Source organism: Macaca fascicularis, chromosome 18, assembly GCF_037993035.2.
Source record: "Macaca fascicularis isolate 582-1 chromosome 18, T2T-MFA8v1.1".
Classification (NCBI taxonomy): Eukaryota; Metazoa; Chordata; class Mammalia; order Primates; family Cercopithecidae; genus Macaca; species Macaca fascicularis.
In genome coordinates, this window is record NC_088392.1 from 17,395,117 (window position 1) to 17,416,151 (window position 21,035).

The following is a 21,035-nucleotide window of genomic DNA, read 5'->3' on the forward strand; positions in this document are numbered from 1 at the left end:
GGCAAGAGAATCACTTGAACCTGGGAGATGGAGGTTGCAATGAGCTGAGATCACACCACTGCACTCCAACCTGGGTGACAAAACAAGACTCTGCCTCAAAAAAAAAAAAAAAAAAAAAAAAAGCAAGAGCAGCACCCAGCCTGCGGAGGCTGAAGCTGTAGGAGGGAGAAAGGCAAGGAAACAGGAGAGGTGACCATTCACAGTGGGGATGGGAAGGGAAGAAGCTCATTCCCTCCTCCAGAACTAATAGCCAATATGTAATGACTAAAGCCGAAAGTCCACAAACAGAAATACACGTAGCTGATTTGGAGAACTGGAAGTAAATTTCAAAATGACCAGTTCGGAGGTAGTGAGACATCTGGGGAGGGGAGAAGTGAAAGGGAAAGGGGCCGATGCTTTTCATAATAAACCGTACAAAACTCGGGTGTCATGGAGTTATAGATAAAACAAAACAAGAGGGAAAACATTAGTTGAAACCTTATTTGAAAGCTACGTCATTTCCATCATATGGAAATGTCATATTGTTAAGCAATTTCCTACTGTTGAATATTTGTTTCTATTTGTTCCTAATATAAAGAAAGCTGGTTGAATAGATTTATCCATGGATCTTGCTCTGCATCTCTGAGTACCTCCTCTGGGTAGATTCCCCTTCCAGGGCAGAAGGTCCAAAAAGGCCATGCCCTTCCACCGTCACCCATGGCTCCCTCTCATTAGAACCAACAAAACAGCCTGGAGGACAAAGACCTTCATAAGCAATAATACATTTAATTAGTTTTGTTATATACTTATTAGTAAAATTATACATGTTGATTACTAGTTTAATTTTACAGATGCATCTAATTTTTAACTAGCCCACCCCACCCAACCTCAGACCCCAAGGGAAAGGGAAAGAAAAGCAAGCTGAGAGTGTGACCAGCAGTCCGCAGGAGTGTCAGTGTTCCTCCGCCCAGGACAAAGCAGGCCTGTCAGGGATGACTCGACATCTGCTGCTGAAGGTTACAGCCATCCTGAGAGCCCAGTCTTGCCAGAATTGGGAGCAGAAGTGCAGTCCAGCCTAGCAAAGAGACACGGCCCAACCCAGCAAACAGGAACTTGGCCCCCAAAGCCAGAGTTGTGCTCATATTTCACTACCACAATCTCCATAAATATAACTGCTGATCTGGAAGCTGTGAATGTTTGAAAGCTCTGGATGCATGATGTCAAACCACTTTCCAGAGTTCTGGTGCTGTTACTTTGTATAACTGTTGCGCCAAAAGTGATACAAACACGATATTGACCTCTAGATTCTTGCAAGCGAATGTATGAATGTATAATGGTCTTTTTCTAGACAGATTTCAGGAAAATGGTAAGGTATTGCCCTGAGCTCTGAACTGTAAATTGTGAAGCAGGTAAGGTCATATCCCTCACGTCTTATCTTTGTTTCTGGAGTTGGTCCTGTACTGTCCAGCTCAACAACCACCAGCCCCACGGCGCTACTAAACATTTGACATGTGTCTAGTCCACATGGAGATGCACTGCAAGTGGAAAGTACACAGCGGATTTCAAAGACTCAGCGCAACAGAAACATTGAAAATGTCTCATTAATTTTTTATGTTGATTACATGTTGAAATTACAATATTTTGAATATGTTAGGTTAAATAAAAATACATTCGTAAAATTATTTTCACTTGTTTCTTTACACTTAATGTGATCACTAGAAAATTTGAAATTGTATATGTGGCTCACACTTGTAGCTTTCATTATTTTTCTTTTTTTGTTTGTTTGTTTGTTTGTTTGTTTGAGACGGAGTCTCGCTCTGTCGCCCAGGCTGGAGTGCAGTGGCGCAATCTCAGCTCACTGCAAGCTTCCCCTCCCGGGTTCACGCCATTCTCCTGCCTCAGCCTCCCGAGTAGCTGGGACTACAGGTGCCCGCCGCCACGCCCAGCTAATTTTTTGTATTTTTAGTAGAGACGGGGTTTCACCGTGTTAGCCAGGATGATCTCGATCTCCTGACCTCGTGATCCGCCCGCCTTGGCCTCCCAAAGTGCTGGGATTACAGGCGTGAGCCACCGCGCCCGGCCGCTTGCATTATTTTTCCATTGAACAGCATTGTTCTGTAGAGAAGCAAGCGTTTTTCATTTCAACCCACAAGGCTGTGGGCCAAGGCTTACTTCACAGTGGGTTTCCTAATCTGTGCCTTTCGGTGTTGCTTGCCCTGAGCCTACTACCTCTGGCAATTTTCACGGGGTGCTACAAGGAAAGGCAAGTCACTTACTGTTGAATCCCCCTTTTCCAGCTGCACGGGTAGAGAACTGTAGTTTCGAGGCATTGCCAGTAGAGGGGACTCTTACCACACTTAAGACCAAAAAACTAGAAAACTAACTGGAATACAGATTGTCTTTCATACATTCTGGATTGTTAGTTGATTACAAGATAGATTGACTGAACTAAGAAAATAAAATCAATTCAAGAGTGGGAGAATTTCTTTAAAATTTGCAGATGAAACTGATATTGGGGATTGATCCAATGGCAAAAAAAAAAAAAAAAAACACCATTAAAAGGAGGAACAGTATTTGAACTCCTCTTTTAATTTTTTCTAAAACCCTTTGAATCACAAATTTTAAAAATAATTTAAATTCCTTTGTCAGACCACTAGACACAGAAGAGTGAAATTCTTAAATTTCCTGAGGTAATTATTTACAACGGAGCTTTATCCTGTCTTTTGGGTAGAATATTTATAACAAAAGGTTGACCTGGGAGTCAATATTTCATGTCACATCAGAATGCTCTTCATGGCAGTCACTCATCTGAAGCTAACTGTATCTAGGTTCTGCTTTTCCTTGGAATTATTTAGTAATATTTGGATCATGAATTAGCTTCAGTTCATGTTGCCTTGCTCAGGGTTCTTGACTGCTGACTGGTATCCTTGTTAGAAGAGGGAAATTTTGGCTGGCGCCGGTGACTCTTTTTCTAAAATTTACTTTTTGTAGAGACAGAGTTTCACCACGCTGTGCAGGCTGGGGGTCTCAAACTCCTAGGCTCAAGCAATCCTCCTGCCTTGACCTCCCCAAGTACTGGGATTGCAGGCATGAACCACCATGCCCCACACTTCTTTTCTGTTGTTTGAAGCCATTCTGTTGGTGTTACATTGTTACAGCAGCAACCCAGACACAATTTTCTGTTTTCTGAGCTAAAACATTTGATAAGATTTCCTTAAAATTATTTTTTAAATTTCTTTCAATCCATCACAGAAATATTTCAGGGAAAAAAAAGAGCTGGGAAACCTATTATGTTTATATTTATTCACATAAGTATGTGCATTAATTTGAAAATAAATACTTACATACAATTATATAAGATTGGTCAGGGACTGTGGTTCAGGCATATAATTCTAGCACCTTAGGAGGCCAAGATGGAAGGATTGCTGGAGGCCAGGAGTCCAAGATCAACCTGGGCAACATAATGAGACTCTCATCGCTACAAAAAAATAAATAATTAGCTAGGCATCATGGCACACGCCTATGGTCCCAGCTACCTGAAAGGCTGAGGTGAGATTGCTTGAGCCCAGGAATTTGAGGCTGCAGTGAGCTATGATGGTAGTGCTGCACTCCAGCCTGGGTGACTGAGCGAGATCCTGTCTCTTAAAAAAAAAAAAGAAAGAAATTACATAAGATTAATAAATTACAGAGATAGGCCAGGAGCAGTGGCTTACGCCTGTAATACCAAAACTTTGGTAGGCCAAGGCAGGCAGATTGCCTGTCCTCAGGAGTTTGAGACCAGCTTGGACAACACAGTGAAACCCCGTCTCTACCAAAATACAAAAAATTAGCCAGGCATGGCGGTGTGCACTTACAGTCCCAGCTACTCGGGAGGCTGAGACACGAGAATCGCTTGAACCTGGGAGGCAGAGGTTGCAGTGAGACGAGATCACGCCACTGCACTCCAGCCTGGGTGACAGAGCAAGACTCCATCACAAAAAAATTAATTAATTAATTAATTAATTAAAAATAAATTACAGAGATAAATATATCCCAATCCCAACTTGTCATATACATATTTCTGTGAAGCAGAGGGAGAGGTGGCATCATGCCTTCCAGAACCTGCTACCTCTCAGTATCTTCACGTGCTGCATCTTAGCTGTCACACTAACTGTATGATACTGACCTTAACCGGTGATGAAATGGGACTTAATGTGGATAACTGGTCCAGCCAGGCTCACACATCCAATACCTGATACCTGCTTTTCTTCTCTGGGTTAGAGTAAAAAGAATGTCCACGGCAGAGATGAGCTTATGAATTGACTGGAAAATAATTTTCTTTAAAACTTCTCTAGGGAAGAATTCCACAGACCACATTCTTGGCACCATCCTGCCACCCATCTTGGTCCCTGCATTTGTGCTCTTGAAAAGCCCAGCTTCTCCTCTCCCACCACCAAGAGGGAGTTCAGTAGTGAGTTCCTGTTAGGAGCCATCCCAGCCCAGCCTAAAGCAGTCTCTTCTCCTTTCTGAAGTTGCTGCTTGTAACACTACCCACACTTAGCGCACAGGATTGTGTATTGCTTATTTCTCCATATGTTAATAGATTGTAAACTCTTTAAAAGTAGGGATTATGCCTTATGCAGGGAGTTCCCTGTGAAACTGTGAAAGCTAGAAACACGACGAATGAATGCTCATTTGTGAGTGCCAACAAGTATCCACGATGTGGTAAAAATGCAGAAACACAGAGCGGTGGGGGTGTGATGTGCTGGGGATGCTGGTGAAAAAGAGGAGCCCGAAAAGAAGGATGGTGAAAAACACCAAGCTGAGGAGCAGCTTTATTCAATCAGTAGAATATCGCTAACTCAGAGCCTATCAGAACTGACCTGACTACATAAAGAAGCCTTGGGCATTAAGTGTCAGAATTCACTGTAAGATCTGCGTGAGAGACCTTACAAAGGTAACATTCAATACTTTTGTAAAGTACTGGGCTCCATTAATAAGTTTCCCTACAATTTCATACCTGACAGTCTACATAAGATAGCATTATGCTGTGTCTGCTGCAGTGATGCCCTAGAAACAGAAGACTGTTATAAGGTCTACTTTATTTTCCCATAGGAATAATGCTACACCTTGGCATCAAGTAGTTCATAGAGGCAAAAATAAAAAGCACCACCAGTTACTAAGTGTCTGCTGTGAGCCAGACATTGTAGTTTATCTCTCATCTTTGCAGAAACCTTGTAAAGTAGGAATTACTAGTCTAACTTTAAAGATAAAACTAAGTTTTAGACCAGGCAATTGTTCTTGAGTCTCACTTCAAAATCTCTAATACTTTCTGTTACACCACGGCATCTCAAGAGTCAGGCGTAAAAATATAGGGGCAACTTTAAGCATCCACAGTAATTTCAAGTGATATAATTATTTTCTGCTTCAAGGGACTGATTTAAAGCAGCAAGATAATTTAGAGGTGATGTAGCTTTTTCTCTTCACCAACAAGCAAACTAAAGACAAAAGAGAGAAGCTAAGTGACCTTCCCATTGCAAGGCAGTGGGATAGCTGAGTATAGAACTGAAGTCTTCTGATTCCATCACACTACCTTTCATCCAAAACCCTTCCTTTACTCTCTGAAAAAGGCACCAAAGCTGTTGAGTGGGAGAGGCAGGCTTACACCCTAGGACTTCTGGACTCCAGCGAGAGCTCTTCGCACAACATTACAATGTGTCGACACAACACCATAAAATTACAATGTCACTGTTGGTACTTCTAAAATATATCTGTGTTGTTAATACTCATGAGTTAGACAATCAATGCACAATGCTGCCCTTTTAGGGAAATTTAGAAGGAGCTTGGAGAGTTAGGTACCTTTCACATAATAGTCAACTCAATTTAGATTTGTTGATTGACATATTGGCCGCTTGCATCAATTACATGATACTTTACACTCTGGGGTCTTTGAAGAGAGCCAACTTCTAAATAAGTTAATGTTTCCATCTCCCTCCGAGGTAGACATTTCCCCTGACCTAAATCAACCCCTTAGGGGCTCTTATAATATCCCTTTCCTGGAGTTTCTCACTTGACCCTGGCACAATGAGACTACTTTGTTTAGGGGTATTCCTTGCCTTGATAGGGGTAGTATGTTTTCTCTTTTAAGAGGGAACCTGAACCTTTTGCTACTACAAAGTCCCTCCATTGGAAAAAAAATGAGCCCTAAAACACAAAGAGTGAAAGCAAAACATTTCTGTTTTTTCATGTCTTTATTGGTAATGTTCCCAAGCATAACATCTCTTACTACAGCATTTTAATAACCTATGAATACCTAATCATAAGACTATGTAAGAGGCCAGGCACAGTGGCTCACACTTGTAATCCCGGCACTTTGGGAGACTGAGGTGGGTGAATCAGGAGTTCGAGACCAGCCTGACCAACATGGTGAAACCCTGTCTCTACTAAAAATACAAAAATTAGCCAGGCATGATGGCGCGCACCTGCAATCCCAGCTACTCGGGAGGCTGGGGCAGGAGAATTGCCTGAACCTGGGAGGCAGAGGTTGCAGTGAGCCGAGATCGTGCCACTGCACTCCAGCCTGGGCGACAGAGTGAGACTCCATTTTGGAAAAAACAAAAACAAAAACAAAAAAACACAGACTATATGACAGGCACTTGTGATTAATACTGGAATCCACTGTTTCTCATATGATTTTTGCAGACTCAGTATGCATCTTTACAAAATCTATGACAAATTTGTTTTTTGGACTGCAACTAGTGGTCGTTCACATGTTACTGAGTGTGTTTTGCATGATACTCTTTGGCCCAATGCTTTGTTGCACTAGGTTAGATAAGCTACAGAATTCTCCAAGAGGACCAGGGGTGGAGGATGGAATTTTCCAATGAAAAACACAGCCATTTTGCAACTTTGAAAATATCACTGGCCCAGAATTGCCCTTGGGGATAGTTTGTCTGGCATAGAATAGCTTATTTTCCCAGGACGACCTTAGGATATAATTTGGTAATGAGATCATTTGGCAACCTTGAGGTTTAATACAGTGAAATTAAATAATTGAATTGGCTGTGGTTTTTAACTTACTCTTCCAAGGTGGAATTTGGCCAAGATTATGAGTAAACATTTGGGCTTCCAAGACTTCCATTTTGGGATTACGATTTGAATAATACGAAAAGACAGCTCTGTTTGGTAGCACTGCGTGCCTTTACATGAATAAGTACATTCTTTCACTGTGTCTAGTTTCTTCTCTAGGCATAGTTCAGGCCCAGCCCTTTCTATGATCACTGAAACCAACAGCTCTCACTGCTTGTTTATAACTTACAAGCTGTAAAATATATTTATCATTCATTTTGACCCATAAAGACTGCCTTCGGTATATAACTGCTTTATTCTTTCAGTTGTATTAGAAGTTTTCAAGAAGCGGCCATGTTTGACTTCTGTCTGGGATTCATTTCTCTTAAACATCAAATTTAAGTGCTGCATACCTGACAGAGTCTCAATTAACACCATCAGACCGAGTGATTGAAAACGATTATTGGTTCTAACACAGCTGTGCCATGAATTCTATTGTCTCTTCTTTGAGTCTGGGGGTTGACATCTATTTACACATATAAATAAGAATTCTGTCCCACATGCTTTGATTTCAAAGCCCAACATTATTACAGCTAAAGTATAAATAGGAGTATTGAGTGTCTTGTGTACTTAAAACATTGACCTTAAAGTGCCCTGAAACAGCAACTTCTAATAAAACATTGTGAAAGTTTGGCAATTTTTGGTTTTTCATTGGGAAACTGATAAATTACAAAGAAGGTAACCAGCTGATTTTCAGTCTTAAGGTTCCAATTGATGTGATCTTTTTTGGGGGTCCCCAGTCCTGTTTCCTTACTTCCCACTACCCAGAGTATTATCCTCACCTGTTACTCAAAAATTTCCCTAAGGGCCATTTACTAAAAGTTTAGCTTGTAATTAAATCATAAGGCTTCTCTGTGTGTTCCACACAAAACCACAACCATGGCTTATTTTTTTTCCTGACAGTTATATTCTTTTTGTTTTTATAGCCAATTTGTTTTTAGATATTTTTTCTTTTCTTTTTTCTTTTTTTTTTTTTTCCAGACAGGGTCTCACTGTTGCCCAGGCTACAGTGCAGTACCACGATCTTGGCTCACTGCAACCTCCACCTCCCAGGCTCAAGTGATTCTTCAGCCTCAGCCTCCTGAATAACTGGGATCACAGGTATGAACCACCACGCCCAGAGAATTTTCGTACTTTTTGTAGAGGTAGGGTCTCACTATATTGCCCAAACTAGTCTCCAACTCCTGAGCTCAAAGCAATCTGCCCCCCACTCGGCCTCCAAAAGTGCTGGGATTATAGACTTGAGCCACTGCACCCAGCTGTGGCAGTTATATTCTTTTTAAAAATAGCTGCAGTATCAAGAAATGATATAAAGTTATGCACTTTGAAAAGGAAGAACCAGGAGATGGGAGCAAAGCTTAAGGTCTCAGGAAAGATTTGCCTGAAGTTGATACAAATGAGCTTGTAAAAAGGTGAAGGACCCGAGCATGGTGCTGCACAACTCTAATCCCTGCTACTTGGGAGGCAGAGGCAGGAGGATGACTTGAGCCCAGGAGTTCCAGGCTACAGTGATATATGATCTATGCTCGTACCACTGCACTCTAGCCTGAGTGACAGAGTAAGAGAGCATTATACTATTTTCAGGAAAAAATATTACTAAACAAACATCATAGGCATCATATTTGAGCCCTCTCTGATACATAATTTCTACTCTTACGATGTATTCACTTATTTCTGCTTAATCTTGTTGACTTGATTTAGCAATCAAATAGGACAATGAAAAACTAATGTAGACTATAATTCCTGGGAAAATATGCAGTTAGATAATGATACGCAAAATTCCTTTGCTCATCTAGCCAATCATTAGCCCGATGATGGCATTGTTGCTAGTTGGGAGATTGTGATATTCGGTGCTGGGGGAATTTCTGAAATAGAACCTAAATTCTCCTGAAACTAGTCCATGAGAAATAAATACAGGTGGATTTTTGGAATAAAAATGATTCCACTCCAATACTCTCACCCTAGATCTGCGTGTTGATTTAGTGATAGCATCTTGGCACTCCAAATTTTGCCAATTCAAAAGACAACTGGAATGAGTTACTCTGGAGAAGGGACACTCGGTGGACAATAAGAGCTTCTAGATCCAGATGAATTTTACTGCTGGAACATGTATTAGTCAGCATATTTCCAAGGTATGGAAAACTAATTCCTTTTTTCTAAACCAAGTGCTTCCCCTCCATACAATGTTCCAAGGCAATGCCTTACCTTTCTTTATAAGCATCTGCCTTTGCTCACTCCTCTTTTTTATTATCTATTGTTGATATCAAAATAAGTGCAACAGTTGTCTTAGTCTTATAAAACATAAATTATATATTCACATATATATATATAGCACCAACAAAAGTTTTATAGTTGCTTGTGAGCATAGCATTTAGAATATGAAATCTTACAGATTTCTCTTATGTTGAGCAGAATATTAATTTTTCCTATCTCCTCTACAGAGATGTGTTCTGAAATATTACTGTAGCAGATATACCCCAATAAGTCATACCTCTGTGTAATTTCCTTCTCCTTGAGTGCAGGCAGAACCTGTGACTTACTTCAAACCAATAGAATATGGCAAAGGTGAAAGGATTTTGCAGATGTAAATAAGGCATCTAAAGAGTTGATTTTGAGTTCATCAAAAGGATGATTATCCTCAGTGAGTCCTACCTAGTCAGGTGAGCCATTTAAAGAGAGTATGAGCTTTCCCTAAAGTAAGAGACTTGAAGCAGCAGAAACTCTGTGGGCACGCATGTGCACACATGCGTGTGTGTGTGTGTGTGTGTGTCTGGCTTTCAAGAAGCAGGTTATCAGCTATCATGAATTCTACAGCTCCAGGGAAATGAATTCTGACAACAATCATAGGCAATTGGAAGCATATCCATCCCCAGTTGAGCTTGCTGATGAAAATGCATCCCAGCCTACACTTTGATCTCAGCCTTATGAGACCTTGAGCACAGAACATAGCTAAGCTGGGCCTGGCTTCCCGATCCACAGAAACTGTGAGACAATAAAAGTATGTTATTTTAAGCCACTGAGTTTGTGCTAATTTGTTATGCAGCAATAGAAAACAAATCTAATCATATTTCACATGCTAAATGATTCTTTATAAGACACTAGAAGGCTTTCCTTTAAACTTTGGGAGAATATAAAGATGTCTATTCTTGACACTTTTAACTTTGTATGGGAAAGAGAAAAAGGTATCATTGTTTGCAAAAGTTTTCATCATTTGCCTGGAAACCCCCAGAGAATAGGTAAATGATCTATTAGAAACAAAGTGTCTGCCAAAATCAGCCTGCATATATTCATGGTCTCCTGTATATAAACCATAATCTGCTAGAAAATATGGGAAGAAAATATATTACTTATGATAGCAACAACAGCACAATAAAATTCCTAGAGATAAATCCAAAACAAATGTTCAAAAACCATGTGAAGAAAAATATAAAATACTGCTAAGAAGCATACAAGAAGCCGGGTGCCATGACTCATGCCTATAATCCCAGCACTTTAGGAGGCCAAGGTCGGCAGATCATGAGGTCAGGAGTTCAAAACTAGCCTGACCAACATGGTGAAACCCTGTCTCTACTAAAAATACAAAAATTAGCCAGGCATGGTGGTGCATGCCTGTAATCCCAGCTACTCAGGAGGCTGAGGCAGGAGAATAGCTTGAACCCGGGAGGCAGAGGTTGCAGTGAGCCAAGATCACCCCACTGCACTCTATTCCAGTCTGGGTGACAGAGCGAGACCCGTCTCAAAAAAAAAAAAAGCATACGAGAAGACTTGAAGAAAGACATATTATGATTTTTAAACCTGAGGGAAATTCACTTCTGTAAAGATGTCCATCTGCTCTGAATTAATATATCAATTCAATTACAAAATAAATAAATATTTTAGGTGGAACTTGACAAAATAATACTAAAATTCATGTGGAAAAGTAATGTAAGAAACATCTGAACTATTCTGAATATTCTTGATAGCAAACATTTAACAAGTGTTAACTATGGTTTGAGCCCAATCCTGTGATGTTGTAGTCTCATTTAATTCTCATGTAGCCCCAGTAGATGGGATAGTAATACCACTCCCATTTTATAGATGCAGAAACAGCAGTTTAGAGATATTGAGAAATTGCCTACTATGTGCTAGACTCAAGATTTTGAAGCTGGCATGGTGGCTTATGCCTGTAATCCCAGCACTCAGGGAGGCCAAGGCAGGCAGATCACCTGAGGTCAGAAGTTTGAGACCAGCCTGGACAACATGGTGAAGCCCAGTCTCTACTAAAAATACAATATATTAGCTGAGCGTGGTGGCAGGCGCCTGTAATCCCAGCTACTTGGGAGGCTGAGGCAGGAGAAACGTTTGAACCTGGGAGGCAGAGGTTGTAGTGAGCCAAGATCGTATCATTACACTCCAGCCTGGGCAACAAGAGCAAAACTCCATCTCAAAAAAAAAAAAAAAAAAAAAATTGAAGCAAGCATTGTAACATCAGAAACTGAGCCCTTAACTAGTGTTGCATTCTGCTTAGAAGAAATCAGGCAGTCTCACAAGATACTGAAATGTATTATAAAGCTATTGTAATAAGTTTTGTTGGAGTAAGAATAGGTGGTTAAAAGAAATAGTTAAAACATCATCAAGAATTCAGACAAATCCTTGTGAGAAAATGGTATACAACAAGGGCTGCCCTTTCAAATGAGTAAAGAAAAGATGAATGTTAACTAAATAATATTGGAACAATTGGCTACTCATTTGGAATAAATAAAACACCAAAATAAATTCCAGACAGGTCAAAGATTTAGATGCAATAGTGAAACCCTGTACATACTGAAAGAAGATAAAAGTATGATATTGTTGTTTTAAATAATCTACTAGTGGGTAAGCTCTTTCTCAAGACAGCAAAAAAGAAAAATAATAATAAATTTTCATGCCAAAAAAGTAATGACCCAAATACTAAAACGGTAAAATATTTGCAACACATATAACACAAGAATACCCTGTTTTATACGCTTTTATAAAGCATATAAATCCACAAATCCACATCCATAGACTCAACCAACTGCAGGTGAAAATATTAGTAAAAAGAAGGACAGGAGCGATGGCTTGTGCCTGTAATCCCAGCATTCTGGGAGGCTGAGGCGGGCGGATCACGAGGTCAGGAGTTCAAGACCAGCCTGGTCAATATGGTGAAACCCCGTCTCTACTAAAAAATACAAAAATTAGCCTGGTGTGGTGGCATGCACCTGTAGTCCCAGCTACTCAGGAGACTGAGGCAGGAGAATCGCTTGAACCCGGGAGGCGGAGGTTGCAGTGAGCCGAGATTACGCCACTGCACTGCAGCCTGGGCAACAGAGGGAGACTCTGTCTCAAAAAATAAATAAATAAATAAATAAATAAATAAACAAGATGGGCCAGGCACGGTGGCTCATGCCTGTAATCCCAGCACTTTGGGAGGTCGATGTGGGCAGATCCCCTGAGGTAAGAAGTTCGGGAACAGCCTGACCAACATGGCGAGACCCCATCTCTACTAAAAATACAAAATTAGCCAGGTGTGGATAAAATTTTTTTTTTTTTTTTTTTATTCTAGCCTGCAACTGCTAGAGGGCAGGCCCCTCATCTTTTCTGTGCCAATGCCTTACATCATGTTCACCCTTATATGACCAGCAATGAGGAATTGCTGCTTCATCCCCACGCCCTCTATCACATGGCTGAATGAATGACATTGATGGGTTGATTCCCACACCTCCTTATCAGTCCACAAGCTGGCTGTGGCTTCATATGAATAAAATGAATAGCAATAAGTGAGAAAGGGCTGGGCCTTCAGGGTAGCTGAGCACATTCAGAAAGGAATGTCACCTGATGGGCTCAACCAACTTCCTGCCTGACAACTGCCTGAGTCACTTTCATGGGATCAGCCCCATCCGCACTTTGCCTTCCTTCAAGTTATGTTTCAGGTCAGGCAGGAAGTTGAAAACTCAACAAATAGAGACCCGACTTCTGGATGCACAGGAGGGGAGGACCTTAATGTTAATATTATGCGTGTTCTTTAAAATGGTCTGAGTGAAATGAATTCAGTCCTGGGCGGTCTGCATGTGAGACCCTGTCGAAGGCTGAATCCACAAACACCACCTGCCACCCCACTGACCTTCCTAATTTCTGAAGTCCTTGATCACAGCAAGGTTTGTTGAACAAACCTTGGCTATTGAAGAACACACCCTCTTAGTACATGTAGGTGGTAAGGCAGGGGGGTAGGTTGCAAATGGAATAAAATGAAGTCTTAGCCCTCGGGGATTTTACTATCTAGAAAAGTAGAACACGTGCTAGTAAGATCAACAATTTTTGAGCATCTGCTCTGCACCAGGCACTGTGTTAGGCACTTGGCATGTGTGATTTAAGGGCAATTCAAGGTCCAAAGTGCGATGAGAGCTCAGAGAGGTTTCAGAATTTTCCTGAGGAAGTGACATTGGAACTGACACTTGAGGAATAGTATGATTTTTAACAGATTGAATTGGTGAAAGCAATGAAAGGAGCCAGGATCTTTTTTTTTTTTTTTTCTCGAGATGGAATTTTGCTCTTCTTGCCCAGGCTGGAGTGCAAGGGCATGATCTCCGGTCACTGCAACCTCCCCCTCCCTGGTGCAAGCCATTCTCCTGCCTCAGCCTCCCGAGTAGCTGGGATTACCGGCCCCCACCACCATGCCCGGCTAATTTTTGTATTTTCAGTAGAGACAAGGTTTCACCATGTTGGCCAGACTGGTCTCAAACTCCTGGCCGTAGGCGATCCACCCGCCTCGGGCTCCCAAAGTGCTGAGATTACAGGCGTGAGCCACCATGCCAGGCCAGGAGGAGAATCTATTCTTCAACGCCCAAGAAGGGGGGCTGCACTGCAGGAACCGGGAATATCCCTTTTGGCTCTGCATCCCTTTTGTCTAAAATGAAACACTTGCAGGAACCTCCTGCTTGATCTTACTGCCGCCTCTCTCTTTCTGGTGTATCCTAAAAGGACTCAGATCCACCTTCATGAAACCAACATCTGACCAAATCACAATTCTACCAAGAAGGAAGACAGGAAGACAGAAAAGCAGGAGGTAGTGACAGAATGAAGAGGAAAGCTTTCAACAAATCTTACAGAATGATGTCCAAACTCATTATTCCAAGCCTCTAACTGGCAGTGCCAGTTGGTGCATTTTTAGCTTTATCTCCTGCCACTCCAACCCCACAGCACCTCTGCTTCCTACATTCCAGGGATCCCTCAAACAGAGCAGGTAGTTTATTCTTCGGCACCTTTATTTCTGCTTTTCCTTCTGCCTGAAATGGCCTGCACTCCGTCAAAATCAGATTAAGATTTTAAACTTCAGTTTAAGTGAACTTTCCCTAAGACATCCCTAACCACTCCTTCAGAATTAAGCCTTCTCTCTCCTGTGGTCCCACAGGGCTTCCTGCCTCTATCCTAGCACTTGTCATTCGGGAGTCAGAAGACCTGGGTCAAACTCCAGCTCCACCATATAAAAGCTGAATGAATTGGGGGGCATTTCTACTGATACCTCTCAGGCTGTTCCCTTTTTTTTCTTTATTTTTTTTGAGATAGAGTCTTGCTCTCTCGCCAGGCTGGAGTGCAGTGGCGCGATCTTAGCTCACTGCAACCTCCGCCTCCTGAGTTCAAGTGATTCTCATGCCTCAGCCTCCCGAGTAGTTGGGATTATAGGCACGTGCCACCACACCCAGCTAGTTTTTGTATTTTTAGTAGAGACGGGGTTTCACCACGTTGGCCAGGATGGTCTCAATCTCCTGACCTCGTGATCTGCCCGTCTCAGCCTCCCAAAGTGCTGGAATTACAGGTGTGAGCCACAGCGCCTGGCCTGTTTCCTCTTTTGTAAAAATGGGAGATTTAAGATTTACCTTGTAGTATACAGTAAGATAATGTATGCAAAAGTACTCTGTAAACTCTTACACATGTAACATTTTTACATTTACATTTTAAATATGTAAACGGTTAAAAGTTTCTACTCCACTAAAATGTAAAGTCCCAGGGAACGGGAATTTTAAAATGAAAAATTTTCGTTTTAAAGTAATACTTACAGGCTGGGTGTGGTGGTTCCCACCTGTAATCCCAGCATATTGGGTGGCTGAGGCAGGCAGATCACTTGAGGACAGGAGTTTGAGACCAGTCTGGACAACACGGCAAAACCCCATCTCTACAAAAATACAAAAATTCGCCAGGCATGGTGGCACACGCCTCTCATCCTAACTACTCGGGAGGCTGAGGAAGGAGAATCATTATGGGAGGTGGAGGATGCAGTGAGCCGAGATTGCACCACTGCACTCCGGCCTGGGTGACAGAGCGAGACTTTGTCTCAAAATAAGTAAACAAATAAAATTAAAAATAAACTTTTACAGAATAGGTGCAAAGGTATACAGAGAATTCCCATGTATTCTTCACCCAACTTCCCCTACTGTTAACATCTTAAATAACCATAGTACATTTATCAACACTAAGAAATTTACATTTATAAATTACTATTAGCTAAGCTGCAGACTTTATTCTCATTCTTACAACAGTTTTTCAACTCCTGGCCCTTTTCTGTTTCAGGATCCAATGCAGAATCCCATACTGCATTTAGTTGTCATCTTCTTAGTCTCTTCAATCTGTGACAGTTCCTCAGTCTTTCCTCGTCTTTTATGACCTTGACATTTTTGAGGAGCACTGGTCATTTTGTAGAGGTAGAAAAACCCTCCATATGAATTTTTCTGATGTTTTCTCATGATTAGATTGAGGTTACAGGTTTGGGAACCATACCACAGAGGTAATGTGCCCTTCTCCACATCAGGGGTTCCATCATAACAACATGGCTTATTACTGGTGATAAAAGAGGGTTTTTTGTTTGTTTTTACCGATTCTCTCTCTGTTGCCCAGGCTGGAGTGCAGTGGTGTGATCTTGGCTCACTGCAACCTCTGCCTCCTGGGTTCAAGTGATTTTTCTACTTCAGCCTCCCAAGTACCTGGAATTACAGGCAGGCACCATCGCGCCTGGATAATTTTTTTTTGTTTGTTTTGAGACAGAGTCTCACTCTGTAGCCCAGCCTGAAGTACTGTGGTGCAATCTCAGCTCACTGCAACCTCTGCCTCCTGGGTCCTGGTTCAACCAATTCTCTTGCCTCAGCCTCCCGAGTAGCTGGATTACAGGAATGCACCACCATGCCCAGGTAATTTTTGTATTTTTAGTAGTGACGAGGTTTCACCATGTTGGCCAGGCTGGTCTTCATATCCTGACCTCAGGTGGTCACCCACCTCGGCTTCCCAAAGTGCTAGGATTACAGGCGTGAGTCACCGCGCCCGGCCTAATTTTTGTACTTTTAGTAGACATGGAGTTTCACCATGTTGGCCAGGCTGGTCTCCAACTCCTGACCTCAAGTGATCCACCCACCTCGACCTCCCAAAGTGCTGGGATTACAGTCTTGAGCCACCGCACCTGGCCCATCTTTGCTTAAATTATAAACTTAGTTTCTCCCACAGTTAGTGCAGCCTATGCCCAGGAATGTAGAAGGACATCTTGGAGGTTAGAAGCAAGATGGAGTTGGTTAAGTTAGATCTCTTTCACTGTCTCAGTCACCATTTTGCAAAGGCAATTTCACAAGTAGGGAGAAAGGACTGGTAGATGCAGGGCAGAGACAGGGCTCTGAGCTTTGAGCCTGGATGATACAGATTTGGCAATACTATTCTAAGGAGAGACCAGAGAAAGAAGTTTAGGGTAGAAGGTAATTAATTTGAGTATGTTGAATTTGTCTTGCAGAAAAACCCTGTGAAGGAAACCTCTGGGAGGCTGTTGTAAATGCTGGGCAGGGGATGCGATGGGTCTAGAAATCCAGATTTGAAGCGACTTCTAGTCTATTGATAGCTGAAGCTCAAGAAGAGAATAAGATGAGCAGAGGTGGAGAAGAAAGAGAGAAGAGGACATCAGACTCTTGAGAAAATTCAGCTTAAGCTCAGGAAGGAGTAAGAAAGGGAGACAGTGAAGGAGGTAGAAAAGGAACATTAGGAAGCCGGACAAATAAGAACGGGGTAGTTGACAATACCAATGAAGAGGGAGGAGAAGAAGACTTTAATTCTTTCGGAGATGCCAGATTAGAAAAAATTAAGGAATGAGTGAGAAAAAAATGATGGAGTGATTAAACATCTACGTTGCTTTCCTTTGAGAAGGTTAATTATGAAAAGAAGAAAACGGTGGTGGTGGCTGCAAACCATAGGAAGGCTAAGAAAGGGTTTTACCTTGGTTCTGCCTCTAATCCCTGACGCATTTAACCTCAAGCCATTTGCCTGTAAACATAACCGGCATAATGCCCATTTTACAGGACAAGTGCTTCCCTCTTAGAACATATACTCGAGGACAGCGGCCGTCCACGCCTTATTTACGTTCATCTTCCCAACACAACAGTCATTTGGAAGATGCCGAGTGGCGTGGGAAGAACAAGCAGGAACGAGCGCCGACCCGCCCGCGGCCTGACTGCTAGCGCATCGCTGCGCGGCCGCCTCACCGCGCACTCCCTCCTGAATTATTCACCACCGAGACGAGGACTGTGATCGCCCCCATTCCACAGAGGACACGCAGTGAGGGAGGCGCAGTCACAGGCCCAAAGCCCCCAGTCGGCGGGTCTTGGAAATGGATGAGTTTTTCACTCAAACGCTGCGAGGCAACAAGGCACGTGGATGAGGAGGGAAGGGAGCCAGGACCAATAATTCGTCTCAAAGTAAAAGACGTCCCTGGGGGTGGGGAAAAAACAAACAAACAACAACAACAACAACAACAAAAAAAAAAAACAGAAAAAAAAAAAACCACAACCGGCTCTGTGCTTCCGCGCTTGCGCTATCCTAGGTCCGCCAGGCTGCCGCCCCGCCCCTAGGCCAGAGTTTCAGTGCGCCTGCGCCGAGCCCGACTTCCGCCAGGGCTCGTTTGGGTTCCAGGCTACTTCTCCCGGCCTAGGGAGGGCCTGCGCTGTGGCGAGAGAAGGGAGTCTGGTGACTGGGTGCGCGCGTGCTGATGACGAAATCGGAAGTGCCCGGAGCAGAGGCGGGACCAGAACCTAGAGGGGCTCGGGATTGCGGAAGTTTGGTGGGGAGGGTCCGATTGCTAGTGGAGAGAGTGTTGTCTGAAAACAAGTTCCGGAAGGGAGGCTGCTGCTCGCGGTCCGAGAACCACCGGACTCCCCAGTTTGGGGGCTGTTACCCCGGGCGCGGTTGGACGTCGCTGCCGTTGGCTCTTCTCGCCCCTCGTTCCCCTTGGGAACCGCCTGGGAACTCCGCCATGTCATCCACTTCGCCCAACCTCCAGGTATCATTGCTCATCTCCCGTTCCCCTAGGGAGCTGGGACCCAGGGGAGGCGCGAGAAGCGGGTGGGGGGCGGGGAGAAGGGAGGAAGCGGCCGCGCCTGTGGTCGGGAAGGAGGAGGGCGGGTCCGGGGACCTGCCGCAGGTGGGAGAGGGGCCCGTTTTCCAGCGGAAAGGTCTTTTCTGACCCGGTCTTGGGGTCTCCCGAGCCACTGACTTTGTGATACTGCTCCCTTTTGTTGGGTCTTCACGTCCCCAAACCAGCCAAGATCTGGGCAGATCTCTCCAATCAGGGTTAAGGGAGAAAGAACGTAATTTTTGCAAAGCCCTGTTCTAGACCAGTTGAAAATAGAGTGATCATAGTTCGGTCTTAGTTTCTCAAGCTGACAGCAGATGCCTTTATTCTGAGCTGTCAGATGAGTAGAAATATGGGAACAGACTAAGAATCTGAAATTACAGCCAGGCTACATACAGTCTGCGTGAAGTCATTGAATTTATGTGCAGTCTCCTGTGGCCCCCAGATTGTAGTGTGTAAGATCGAGGACTATTCTTAAACTTCTGTGTGGCTCCAGTTCCCCTCTTCTACCGCAATGAGCACAGTGTTTTGTACACAAATCATGGAATCTTAAGATTTTAGGCTTAATCGTTAGTCTTCTGTGGAATAGAATTCTTTCAGAAAAGAAATTCATGTAATGGTGTCTCCTATCCCCAGAATGGATCTAGGGCTTCAGTGGAGTTTAGAATGTAATGTGGCTTAATGTAGAGGACTCCCAGTCCAGTAAGTCAATAAGGGAAGAAAGTAGCCTAAAATACTTGTATTGAATCCCCGTCTTGGACTTCCGGTAGGTTGTTGAACAAGCATTTCAACTTTTATTGGAGTGCCTGATAGAGGCATCAAAGGTAATGGAAGAACTCCTTAGTCCGTGATAATTGATTCTGAAGAAAGACCACTCAAAGTAGACCCACTTAAACAGAGATTAAAATTTCACGCACGCATACACAAAAAGAGTGGGAAAGGAGGCTTGCTTGGGACTTTTGTCTTGAAAATCGACCTAGAAGATTATAAAAAAAAATTTTTTAATCTTTCACAAAATAATTATATAATTGCAGCAATGACTCATTTTGTAGAATAAGTCAAGTGTTGATTTGTCTGTGTCTTTTTCTTTTCTTTCTTTTTTTTTTTTTTGAAACGGAGTCTTGCTCTGTCGCCCAGGCTGGAGTGCAGTGGCTCGATCTCAGCTCACTACAACCTGCATCTCCCGGGTTCAAGCGATTCTCCTGCCTCAGCCTCCCGAGTAGCTGGGACTACAGTTGCCCACCACAACTCCTGGCTAATTTTTGTATTTTTAGTAGAGATGAGATTTCACCACGTTGATCCAGGCTGGCCTCCTGACCTCAGGTGATCCGCCCACCTCAGCCTCCCAGAGTGCTGGGATTACAGGCGTGAGCCACCACCCCCGGCCGACTGTATCTTTTTCACCAAGGTTGTGTTAAACTAAGATTCAGCAATCTTCACGTGAGGTTTTTGTAGCTTTTTGTAGTCCTATTTGGAAAGGTTCTTTTCGGTAAACGTATTTGGAAAAAGCGTTGGTCATTTGATAAAAGTGTTTTTCCCTTGAGTATTAAAGGTGACCCTTCTGAAGTGCCCATCTTGTCATCGTTGGCTTTTTAACAATTTTTATTTCACCAACTTTTCATTTGTCAGAGACTTCGCATGCGATTTCGATACTCTACAACATAATCTTCATCATTTGCAGGTTTTTTTTGTTGTTGTTTTGAGATAGTCTTGCTCTGTTGCCCAGACTGGAGTGCAGCAGCATGATCTTGGCTGACTGCAACCTCCACCTCCCAGGTTCAAGTGATTCTCGTGCCTCAGCCTCCCAAGTAGCTAGGATTACAGGCACCTACCACCACGCCCGGCTAATTTTTTTCTATATTTAGTAGAGACAGCGTTTCATCATGTTGGCCAGGCTGGTCTTGAACTCCTGACCTCAAGTGATCCACCCGCCTTAGCCTCCCAAAGTGCTGAGATTACAGGTGTGAGCCACCGTGCCCAGCCCCGGAATGCATCATATTTGAATTGGACTGTTGGCTCTTCTTCAGTGCGTCAGCCAGAGACTGACCAACATGAAAGGCATAATTGTTACTGTTAAGCCGGAGGGATCTTGAATTGTGATTTTGTTAGTGGTAGGTTCACATGTGTGCTTTCTCATTCAACCTTTTCAGCCTTCTAACCTAGGAAATTTGGATTAATATCCATGTGATGGTTAACTTCGTGCTGAGCAAGGCAAAACTCCCTGTGGCCAGATGCTTATAATCTAATGAGGGAATGCAGATAACTAAAAATCAAGATTATGTAATAATGTAACAAAGCTACACAGTAGTCTCCACTTCTCTGTGGTTTTACTTTCCACAGTTTCAATAACCCACAGTTAACCTGGGTCCAAAAATTTTAAATGAAATATTCCAGAATAAATAGTTTATAATTTTGAAACACTGTGTCACAATGCCTGTGTCATTCACTTCACTTCGTGTCATCACGTAGGCATTTTATTATTTCACATAATCACAAGAAGGTTGAGAACAGTACAATAAGATGCTGAGAGAGATAAACCACATTCACATAACTTTTATTACAGTATATTGTACTG

At 42.9% G+C, this 21,035-nt stretch overlaps 1 protein-coding gene and 1 long non-coding RNA gene across 2 annotated transcripts in view; one reads left to right on the plus strand and one right to left on the minus strand.

Moving 5' to 3' along the window:
• Positions 1-17,944, minus strand: part of LOC135968215 (uncharacterized) — a 30,923-nt gene extending 12,979 nt beyond the window's left edge. The window contains exons 1-2 of the long non-coding RNA XR_012427084.1: positions 17,900-17,944; positions 17,621-17,743 (exon numbers count right to left, since the gene is read on the minus strand). This is a non-coding gene — a long non-coding RNA (uncharacterized lncRNA). The remainder of the gene's footprint in view (positions 1-17,620; positions 17,744-17,899) is intronic.
• Positions 17,945-18,171: 227 nt separating this feature from the next.
• Positions 18,172-21,035, plus strand: part of VPS4B (vacuolar protein sorting 4 homolog B) — a 32,840-nt gene continuing 29,976 nt past the window's right edge. Inside the window, exon 1 of the mRNA XM_005586521.4 lies at positions 18,172-18,388. Coding sequence (XP_005586578.3) covers positions 18,362-18,388 — 27 coding nt within the window. The 5' untranslated portion in view covers positions 18,172-18,361. The remainder of the gene's footprint in view (positions 18,389-21,035) is intronic.